General features: G+C 46.2%; 1 protein-coding gene across 5 annotated transcripts; it reads left to right on the top strand.

Moving 5' to 3' along the window:
* Window positions 1-6793: 6793 nt before the first annotated feature.
* Window positions 6794-10849, top strand: LOC119220924 (neurogenic differentiation factor 2-like). 5 transcript variants are annotated; one of them, XM_037477261.2, is made up of 2 exons: window positions 6794-7160; window positions 9188-10849. In XM_037477261.2, exon 2 carries the CDS (start codon window positions 9195-9197, stop codon window positions 10266-10268), a length of 1074 nt encoding a protein of 357 aa, XP_037333158.1. In that variant the 5' UTR covers window positions 6794-7160; window positions 9188-9194; the 3' UTR covers window positions 10269-10849. The 5 variants fall into 5 exon arrangements, with proteins under 5 accessions (XP_037333158.1, XP_037333155.2, XP_037333157.1 ...); XM_037477258.2 differs by lacking the exon at window positions 6794-7160 and adding an exon at window positions 7532-7658; XM_037477260.2 differs by lacking the exon at window positions 6794-7160 and adding an exon at window positions 7543-8057.
* Window positions 10850-11751: the final 902 nt, after the last annotated feature.

The following is an 11751-nucleotide window of genomic DNA, read 5'->3' as shown; positions in this document are numbered from 1 at the left end:
GCCTAGCGGAACAAATCAATAGAAATAGTCAAACACAGACAAAACTAGCAAAAATGAGACATTTCATCCCAGAAAATAATTACAATTCTCAGGCAAAATATAATGCCTCTCTCAAAGGCTCATGTTTGCATATTTAGTGAGGAGAGTATAGATACAAAGGTGTTTGCATGCAAAAAAGAAAGAATTAATAAAGAACATGAATATATAAACCAGGATGAAATCACGTGACGTATTACAGTCCATCAGAAAACCTTAACATGGTTGTTTGCAGATCAGATACTTCATACAAGTTTGATGCACATAGAATTAAAGCCCATATGGAGACATTTTGGAGTAAAGCACCAGCAAATCTGAATTCTTTTCCTTTTTATTCACACGACACTCTCTTCTTGGGCAAATCCAACAATATGCATTCCCGTTGGCTCCTCCCTCTCAGCTCGTCGTCAAGAGCGCCGCAGGAGCAGCTGGGGTTAGGTTGGATTAACGCGTGAAGCGGTTTGGCTTTGTGTTGTGCATGTTATATCAATATAGCAATATGAAACAGGAGCAGCCTCCTCGGCTGCGCGCTGTAAGAAAAGCTTGCAAATGTATGAACAGAAGAGTGTCAGAGCAGCCAGCCATTGTAAATTATTCTGGCCATCTGTCATATTAACAAAATTACTCCACACTGCTGACACTGACAAGTTGAACAAATTGCTCTAATTGGAGACCAAATGGATATTCTTCCAGAAGCTCCTAAACTGATAGACGAAGAAAATCCCCTCAAAGAAACAACCTTAATGATCTGCGTTTACCTCCGCTGATCACGCTATTCACAATGTCTTGAAGCTGCCACTCCGTATTCAGTTATTATTGTTCGATCTTGTATTTGTTTAATGCATAATGTAACCACTGCTAGCATCCCCACAGTGTCAGTGGGTGGGAATCCCCTGGAGAGAGACTGTATTTGTTTGTACCTCTAATTAAACCTGATATGTCACTTACTCGGCTATGTGTATTTATTAGTTAAACCCATCTATGCGTGCAGGGGCCTGTCGGTCTCTATTTTTGTTACTCTTCCTCGTGTTTTTACATTTTGTGCCATTTAATCGCTCTGCTGGCAGACCCAGAGGTAAAACCTCCGATAGACGGATTGCACTTGCGGCCTGAGAACTCCAAGCGTGATAATAAACTCCAGCATAAAGCGGGGACATGGTGTACAAAATATGTGCCATGTGCACCGCTCTCACACACACACACACACACACACACCCACACAACGCTACTCTGGAGACACTCCAAACCAGCTCCAAGATTAGGAAAAAGTGTGTAATTCTATCTACTCCTGAACGCGGCATCTTGAGCCGTGTGACACTCGCTGGAGTGAGAGCTAACAAAAACCTCCCTGTTATGTAAGTAATTCACAGGCCTTTCAGACGCCCTGTGTTACCTGACCTGCTACAAAAACCAAATGCATTCTGGGTTTGCACTCGGATTGTGTTATAACAACAACAACAAAACTAATAATAAAGGAAGAAGCGTCAGAAATAACGGAGATTAAAGTTATAGCAAACGTTGCTACTCACGATGCCTGTGCTTTCATGCTACCTCGTTATCTCGGCCAGGTGCCCCCGCATCAATGCGCTGATGCATTCAAATGTATTGTAGAGATTAGCATCATTGTAAAATGTGAAATATTCATTTAATCAGGATCACAGAGAGGCCTTGTACTGACACAGCAGGTGTCCAGGTAATTCTGTTAAGGAGCAAAGTGAGGCACTGTCTGTCACTCAGCACTTGACTCCTCACTCCCCCATCTCATTCCAGTTATATAACATAGCATCTCACAATAGACAGCCAGTGCTTGCATGAATAGCCATGGTCACGTACACCTGCACTGGCTTACTCGCTTTAGTTGTGTTGCACTGTGCGGGTGATGAAGCTTGCATGCACACCACCTGCTGTCCCATCGGTGTAAGTACAATTTACAATGGAACGTAAAAGTGTCACAATATTAAATTGTATTTTCATGCTTATCATGGGGTCAGACACAGGCACAGATATTATGTTACTCTATAGAACTTGTTTTTCATGATTCTGTGAGCACTGTTGATGAACATTTGTCAGAAATGCAAACGGATGGACAGAGGATCAACTCCCCAGCTTGTTATCATTGCAGCGTCTGATGCGAGGGAACAAACATCCGTCTGGAACAGCATAGCAGGTCACTAATAATCTGAAGAGAGAGTCACAGGAATCCAAACCATAACAAAATCAACAAGAGACAGAAAAGAAAAAAGTCTAGATTAAAGCATAATTGTGGAAGGTTAAGTCAAAATGATGTTTCCCAAACAGTGGGAGACATTGAAACTAAAGCCATTAAATGTGTCTTTTTATTCTTTGTTAGAGTACAATACATTATAATAATGCATTACTTATCAACAATTCAATTTCTTTATTTTTTAAAACTTTTTATTTTGCTCAGTTCTGGAAAATCAAAATTAAGTTGTGATTTTGGTTAAGGTTAAGAACATTCAATAATATACTGACCTTATACCTGGTAAATATATCATTTGAAATGGTAAACAATGGTAATTATGAATAATTCCAGTAGGTGGCACCCTTTTGTAACATTTGGTTCCTAAAAAGCCTCTTGCTATGTTGACTACATGGAAAGAGCTTTCCTAATGGGGTTTGAAATTGAAACCGAGGCGCTCATTTAGGATGAAAGCAAATTTAAAACATGTCACTACTGATGGACATTGGATAGATGAACCAATCACCATCAAGAGGATGTGGCAGTACACGCAAACCAAGGACAGTGTGGAGAGGAACGCTTCCTGTGCCCAAGAAACACTTCACTTCATTTCAGTGAAGATAAATGTAAACAAAAAAAACACAAAAACATATAAAAATAGAGCTATGAGTGTGTGTGTGTGTGTGTGTGTGACCGACAGTATATGTGTGTGTGGGCGTTAGCAGTGAAGTAGGGTGGGGTGTTCGAGACGTAGCAGGTGGAAGACATGGTGGAGGCAGAGATAGAGGAGGACGTGGCAGTGGGGCAGTGATTTAATTAGCACCCTCTACCCCCTCCAGCCCTTCACTCATAGCATCAATAATGCATGGCCCCTTGTTTCCACTGCCATAATTAATCCTCTCTTACTATAATTAAAAGCCAAAAATCCCACAAGATGGTTGAGCTTGGCCCGGGCGCGGGTTGCGTTGGCACGGGAACTGATGAAAAACTCCAGAGCTTCACACCGACCCCGTGGGCCGACAGATCGACAGACAGACGCCATGACGGAGAGAGATCAATACTCGACCGACTCCAACACACGCAGAGCGAATCAGGCACGAAGGCAAGCTGAAGCTACGCGGGTCGAACAAGATGAATGGATTTTGACGGACCGGCGGCCTGGACCGAGTGTTTGTGAATGAGTGAGAGCAGTGTGAGAAGAGCGAGCCAGGCACGGATCTACCAGCCCACGGTTCGGATCCCTGGAAAGAAGGATGTGCACACACACACACACACACACCTACGCACGCACATACTTACACATCCATCTCGCTCCTAGATGAGGTTTTTGTCTCCACAGCAGCCAAGACAGACGAGAGGGGGAGAGGCGGAGCTTTCTGATGCTGCAATTAGGACCACACTGTCTGAGCGAGCAAACAGGAATGAATATTTCAGTCCGGAGATCTCCATGGGTACCTGGGGGCCTGGCACACCTACAGCACACAGACAGACATCCACTCACACACATACGGACACACAATTTACCACGACTGCCAGAATTATTCACCTCCCAATCACAGATGCCACAATTATCACATCAGTATCACTGTGTAAATGATGCCAACTGCTATGCTCAATGAACTATTGTACAAGATTTACAATGTGAGTATGAATATGCATCAGCAGGAGTGTGGCCGATGGTTTCTCCCCAGTGGAAAAATAGGTTGCATCGAGCCTCCAAACTTGGCCACGTGCCAAGAAACAACACAGTTGACGGAGCAGAGGTCATATGTCTTATAGGCGCCTCCTCTCCCTTCTTTTCTCCCTTCTCCTTTCAGACAGAGAGAGTGCTCACCTCGCTCAGTCACCTCTTCGGGCTCTTGGGCGTTTTTAAACGACGCTTCACTCCGGGTGATCCAGGGTGCGCACACACCCCCCCACACCCCACCACACACACACTCCACACACAGGACTTGTACAATAGGAGCACTCCCTCTGGTGTGGGTTTATTGCCGATGCCCCGTGCAGCCCGTCATCCTGCCCCGCCGTCCTCGGCCCCATCTCCACTTGATTTATCGCTCTAAAATACCACTGCACTAATTAGTCAAGTAATTAATTAATAGGCATTTGCATTTGTGCATATGCAATTAGGGGGCTGGAGAGAGGAGCGTGCAGATGGGGTCCAGGAGTCTGGTGGGGGTGGGAGTGTCTGCGTGTGTGTGCGTGTGTGTGTGTGTGTGTGTGTGTGTGTGTGTGTGTGTGTGTGTGTGTGTGTGTGTGTGTGTACTGTATTTCATATTTGTGCCAGTAGAAGTTCGCACCTCTTGCAGAAAGACTAGTGAAGTGCAGGTCATCACCTCACATGTCTGACAGATAGAAGAAAAAAAAGGAAAGGCATAGAAAAGATGACAACAGTTAGGAGGAGGGGCTTGGTGACTTTGAGCATATAGAGGAAAAAGAATGATGGAGATTTTTTATATCTTAAGGAGGAAGGACATTCGTTTTGCATTTTGATTGCAGGCATTTAGCCTATGAAAAGGCACAGCAGGTGGCCCGTACTTATGACTAATCCACGAACAAACACCATGCAGAGTCATTCTAAAATATCATCATTTCAAACAAGCTCCTCTCATCCAGCATTGAAATATCGGTTGGAGTTGCCTCTAGCCCGGTGCCGGCTAGAGTCACACTGTTGACATTTAGCATTTATTCTGGCAAGGTGACCTGAAGGTTGTTTGGGACTTGTTGAGAACCATCACACCCCCCCCCCCCCGCCTTTCCATCTCTCACTGCAGCTGAGGTAGGATAGGGCATCGATTTGGCCGGGTGGTGGGGATGGATGCCTCTTGCCCCCCGTTTCACAAACACACACACACACATGCTGACACAATAACCCCACCATGGGTTGGGGTAGTGCCAAGTTACCATCCCCTCATCCCAGAAGGGATGAGACACATTAGTGAGTATATGGCATCACGGCTCCCTCGCCACAGCTGCCACACTACATGGTGACCCCAGGGATGACCAAAACCCCCCGCACCCCCCCCAAAGCTTCCCTCAGTTGTGGTTGTTGAAGAGATACACGGGTGATCTAGATCCAAGGACATGATGAGCTTCTATCAGCTACTTCTCCCTTGTTCCCTTAGTCCGGTTGGTGCCTTTGTGCCAAGTTGGACATGGTGGTCATCGAGCTCATCCCCCCCCCCCCCGTTAACTCGACTAATGTCTGCTAAATAGAGAAATCGCGAAGCTGGGACGGACTCAATGCAGCCGAAAGGGACCAGAATGCTGCTGGCGAGGAATTCTTACATCTAAACAACAGAGGTGCCAACGTCCCTCCTCCTAAATCTTGGGCACCTCTGCCAGCTCCCGCCAGCACCAATCCCCTGTTGTCTAAACCCACCGACCCTCCCTTCCCTCTCCCTCATTTTTCATACATCCCCTGTGGCCCCCGTACACCTGGGTCTCTCTCTCTCGCTCTCTCTCTCTCTCTCTCTCTCTCTCTCTCCCTTTCGCTCGGTCTCGGATGCTCGCCCCGGCAGACGCCCCTCATTTAGCGAGTGCATGCCGGAAACAGCCACGCAGCAGCTCTGGCAAAACCTCACAGCGCTCAGACAAAGCGACCGAAGCTCTTTTCACTTAACCTCATCTCCACGCGGCGTAATGTCCTTTGTGAGGTACCTTCTTTTCTGACTCTTTTGCTGCCTTGACAAATGGGTCGTCTTGCACCCGGTGTTGTCCAAAAAGTCAGGGGGAAAAAAAATTGGTTGTTGTTCCTCTGAATACATTGAAGCATAATTTGATCCAATTTAGTGAATAAATAAACAATATGCCGTCTGTTCCATGGCCTTAATGCAATGCACCCCCATCCCCCCCCCCCTATACGCCCACCCTGCTTCTGAACCAGAGATACGATGGAGTGTGAAACCTGTAACTAAACCCCGCCCGTCACTGATGTCATTTTATAATAAGCTCCATGCGAAATAATAGTATTATCTGGAAGGTGTTCATGAGAACGTCTTTAAAGGAGCATTTTAATGGCTGAACTTGCTTGGCTTGGGGCTCACTGCATATGGCACTTAATGCATTCAACTCTTAGACCCTGCATGGGCATCCCCGAGTCAACGTATACCGTTGGCCTAATCACAAGTGGTCTTGTATTTACCTCCTGTAATATTACTGCCTGCACAGCTCTTCTCTGAAGTGGAGTTAACGTCTGACGGGTGTGTTTGGCATGGTGAATGAGAAAATTCGCAGGTTTGATCGGAAAATTGTCAACATCCCTTGAAGCAGCAGCACAGGTCAACAACGATGATTTTTTTTTTGTTTGTTCCTCCATTTTATTTTCTCCATCTCTCTTCTGTTTTTCCTCATTTTTTTCTGGCTGTGTGAGCTCTAACGTAGCGACAGATGGCGCAGCCCTCCTCCCCCCCCCCTCCCTTTCCTCCTCCTCCTCCTCCTTCACCTCCTACCTCCTCCTTCTTCGTCTCTCTCTCTCTCTCTCTCTCTCTCTCCCTCTCTCTCTCCGTCTCTCTCTATGTCTCTCTTCCCCCGCGGGCAAATCTCTCCGAATGTCAATCACCGGGCTCTCATGTGATGGCTCTTGCCGGTGACGCGCCAGCCATATGCGCGCTGGCATCACAGCCTTAGCTGGTATGTAACCCCCGTCCCCGGTAGCTCACGGTTGCCACACGCGCGCGCGCGCACACACACACACACACACGCGCACGCACATGCTCACTTAACTCACAAGACGCACGTTTGATCGCGAGCTCGGGTTAGACCAGTGCGTGCGCGGGGAGTGAAGCACCCACTGAACCACCCACCGGCGGCGGGGAAGGGAAGGATGCGCTCTGCCCGCACACACTGCTCCCTGAAGATGGTCTGAAACTCGCACACGTGTTCTTCTTCTCCACCCCATCCGCCGCGAAGAGCTCAAGTCGAGGTAAGTTGGAACATGGACAGCGATGTAAACATTTATTAATTCATCAATTGGAAATTAAACAAAAAAATAAATAAAACATCTTTGGATGCTTGAATGCCCTTCCAAAATGGAGGAGAAAATTGTTGTTATACACAGATGATCATGTCAATGTCTGCTGCCTTCAGTGATCTACTTAAAATAGCCAGTTTTGGTGACTTTATTGTTGAAACGGCCACTGAACCCTATATGAAAATCTGATTTATTTATATACAAAGCATGGCCATGTTTGTCGTTTAATTAGATGTCCGTAGCAGCACGTTTGCTCTGGTACCCCTTACCCCCCCCCCCCCCCCTCCTCCTCCTCCTCCTCCCTCTCTACCTCGGCGTGCCCTCCAACTTTTGACATCCAAATCAGCCTGGCTCATTAAAGCTCAAATCTGATGCTGCGAGTCAAGAGGGGAGCGTCTCCAGGCTCATTCGCGAGGAGCAGTCCGGAGGAATGGAGGAGGCGCGCAGGCTGTAAATAGATCATATCGGACACTAATTTGATTTAATTTACAGAGTCCCGCGTTTAGACCCGGATACCGACAAACAAAGGACAATAAGTACGCAGAACGAGATTTCCTCCGGAATGTGTTCACATCGGTCCGGTTGCCTCAGAGGACGCGCTCAAGCTTAATGGGAGATTTATTGATGCTTTTGTCGGTGATTTGCACGTTCAATCTAGGAGCAAATGAAAGGGTGGGACAACGCCATTGGCCGTGACAGGCAGTGTGCGGCATGATTTATCTGTTTGTCTAGTTTTATCTTTAACAATCTATCTCGACATCACGTTGCTTGAACAACAGACGTTGCTGTAACAGTGAAGCTGTTGCAGTGTTTTCTTTGCTGCGATACCGGATTGGCTGATTATGCTTCGTGATTGTTTTTTATATTTAACGAGGGATAAATGGATACAAGCAAATTGCATCTGTTATCGCTGACTAAAAAGTGCTTTGAAATCGTGCACTCGTGCATACTGAATTATGTGTGAAATCTATTTCGTGTACGCTGTATGGTCTGTTAATTAAACGTTGTTGTGTTTTTTTTTTCTTCCTCTAATTGAGCAAACCTCCTGAGCCTGAGATTTTAAAACTAGATTTTGCCTCTGGCACACCCCCAGAGATAATTAACCAACCATCACATCCCTTACTATGGTTGCAAGTCGGTCTGCTGCTGGATGGAAAGTAAAACATGTCAAGGGGGAAGCGAATGGAGGAATCTCATTGAATCTCTCAAAGATCATCTCGTCTATCTAACCCCTTTTCTTCTGGGAAAGGGGCTGCTCTTACTCATCCAGTGGTAGGATTATCAATTTATTTTCACTTCAGATGTAGGCTATTAATTAGCATTTCTTTGGTCGTTCATTGCTGAATTGGTTGGTGTAGTTCAATTGCGGTTCGTTTTAACAGAGCATAAATATTTAGAGGCGTATTTTTTAGATGTCTTTAAAGTATTCTTTTCCTGGATAACCAATTATTATCATTATTATTACTAGCATTATTGCAACAATAATAATAATAATTATTATTATTTTATCTGCAAAAATGTTTTCCAAACGTCTTGTCTGTAGATGCCTTGGTTAAATAATCAAAGCGTGACTTCACCAATTAAATAAAATCCCTCTCGCATCCTCTGAGCAGAGGTGTAAGGTGCGGATGAATAGTGCTGGAATGCGGCCAGGATGGTATATGGGCGTCAGGAGGAGTGAAAGTGGGGGTCCTCATGGGAACTGTAATGTGGCCCCTGCCGCTGCGACCCGCTGCGAGGGGACGCGGCGGGGCGCGCGGGGTGACAGCAGGGAATAAAACGTGAATCCGTCTGCCTCTAACTCGACTGCAACGATTTAAGAGCTGATTTTTCTCCCCCTTTTCATTTTACCCAAATTAAAGACTGTGCTAAATTGAAAAAAGAAAAGTTACTGCCTTTAAACTTGCATTGCTTAGATTTAATTTAACTGTTTTGTCCCGTAATAACGAGGCCTCAATTTCCTTTTCTCTCCTCTCCAGAACAACCATGTTGACGAGGCTTTTCAGTGACCCGTCTCTGCTGCCCGATGTGCAGAAATACTCGGGCTGGGAAGACAGCGAGGAAGACGACTCCAAAATCAAAGATGAGGATCAGGATACCCAGGACGGCACGGCGGGATCTGAGCTGAGAGACAGCAGCCAGACGCAATCCGAGCACGCTGGGGAAGATGACGACGACGACGAGGTGATGGAGGAAGAGGACGATGGCGAGGACGCGGAGGGAGACAGGCCCAAGAAAAGGGGCCCCAAGAAGCGCAAAATGACTCCGGCCCGCGTGGAGCGCTCCAGGATGCGCCGGGTGAAGGCCAACACGCGCGAGCGGACCCGGATGCACGACCTGAACTCTGCGCTTGACAACCTGCGCAAAGTGGTGCCGTGCTATTCCAAAACGCAAAAACTTTCGAAAATCGAGACGCTGCGGCTGGCCAAAAACTATATCTGGGCCCTGTCGGAGATACTGCGCTCTGGGAAAAGGCCCGACCTTGTGTCCTACGTCCAGACGCTGTGCAAAGGACTCTCCCAGCCAACCACAAACCTGGTGGCGGGATGCCTGCAGCTGAACTCCCGTAATTTCCTAACCGAGCAGCAGTGTCAGGACGGCGGGAGGTACGGCTCCAGCTCCTTCCCAATGCATTCGTACCCATACCAGTGTGCGCGCCTCTCCAGCCCCCACTGCCAGCCGGGCTCGGGCTCGAACTCGCATCCGCTGAGGACGCACGGCTACTGCTCGGCGTACGACTCGCTGTACGGCGGGAGCGGATCCCCGGAGTATAACAGCCCCGAGTATGAGGGGCCCCTCAGCCCCCCCCTGTGCGTCAATGGCAACTTTTCCCTGAAGCACCAAGGCGCCGCGTCCCCCGACAACGAGAAGGGATACTACTCTATGCATTACTCCGGCCTGCCTGGCTCCAGACCCGCCGGGCCTCCCAACCTGGTGTTTGGCTCCTCGGGAGCCCGGAGCGGCATTCACTCTGAAAACGTCCCGCCTTACCACGACATGCACTTGCACCACGAACGGGCCCCCGCGTATGATGAACTCAACGCGTTTTTCCACAATTGAAATAAAGAGTCGGTCGTGGGTCCCCATGCAATCAAAAATCTAACCACGGCACACTTTTTAAAGAGCTTACCTGCCAGGATTGAGACATTCTGGAGAGATATTTCACTCGTTGTCATCGGTGTTTTGCGTTCCTTTATTCCGTCTTAGCTTTTTCATTCTGCTATAGTCACATATGTAGTGCAGGGAGACCCACACACAATCGTATCGCAACAGAATCTGTCCAGCTGAAATAAAGGAGATTTGACGCACGAATCATGAGGCCTGTGATGCCAATATTAATGCTGTTTTAAAGGTGGACATGTGTCTGTATTAGTGGTTGTTTGCATTTTGGTGACTGAAAGTTGTTTATTTACCACTGTATCACTGGCTTACAGCTACACTATGATATTGGCGGTGGTTTTCTAATCTTGTGAAATTAGAAATGAATCCCCCCCCCCCTCCAAAAAAAAAAAAAAGATGACGCAAATTGACTTGCCTGCACGTTCGATATTTGGTTGGGATTGTGGGTTTTGAAAATGATGAAGTATCACGACATGCAAGGGGAACAACTGAAACAATAAAAAGGTGGTGTTTTTTTTTTTTTTGAAAAGTCTCTAGCTAAGCAAACGTTTCGCCTCTATGCAAAGACGAGACCAGCGAAAGAGGGGCCAGGCTGCCCAGAAAGACACTGTTTCATCAGCACTGTTGCCAAACCCACTGACAGACGCATACACAAACACACACACACACACACACACTCATGAAAACACACAAGGAACACACAATGAATCTGGCCATGCTGCAAATAAAAAAGAACAATCAAAATCAGATTAAATGAAATCATTTTCTTATTTATTTATATGAGCGTTATTTATCTGATTGTCCATGCATTTTCGTTAAACATTTTCGTCTTTATTTTTAATGATGTGTTGAATAAGTTATTGTCATTATTACTATTATTATCATTCTTCTTATTGCACGTATTTATTGTGTTGTTTTTTGTAATTAACGTTAATAGTCAATGGAAATGAAGGGATCCCACGTGTTGCAGAGAATTTCTTTCATACAATTCAAGTCTTTAAAGTTTGTATTCAACCAACTGAGTGGTAAAATAAAACGTCAATAAATGAGACCGTGCAACTTGATTTCTTTCACCTATCGAAACGTCTTAACTTGACCAGGCAACAATATGTTTCTTTCTGATACGGATTTCCTCTCTACAATTATTGGAAGATGAATCATTCGTTTTTACATCGAACTCAAATTAGAGAAATGTCGTAAGGGTATCAGGGCTTAACAAACTATAAATAGAGAAAAGATGAGAGGAATGTGAGGCTGAATATACTTGTTGACACTACTTGAAGGAAGCGCAGAGATTCGGGGCCTTTATATTATAAACTGGGACGGGAGGAAGAGGGCAGTGTTGTAATGCCTATCGAATAAGTAAGCTAGTGCCAATACTTAGTTAATTCCTTTCCACGGGAAACTCAAACTTACAAAACAA

The sequence above is a fragment of the Pungitius pungitius genome, chromosome 12, assembly GCF_949316345.1.
Source record: "Pungitius pungitius chromosome 12, fPunPun2.1, whole genome shotgun sequence".
Taxonomy (NCBI): Eukaryota; Metazoa; Chordata; class Actinopteri; order Perciformes; family Gasterosteidae; genus Pungitius; species Pungitius pungitius.
The sequence above is the reverse complement of the archived record's forward strand: the minus strand, read 5'-3'. Positions and strand labels throughout refer to the sequence as shown.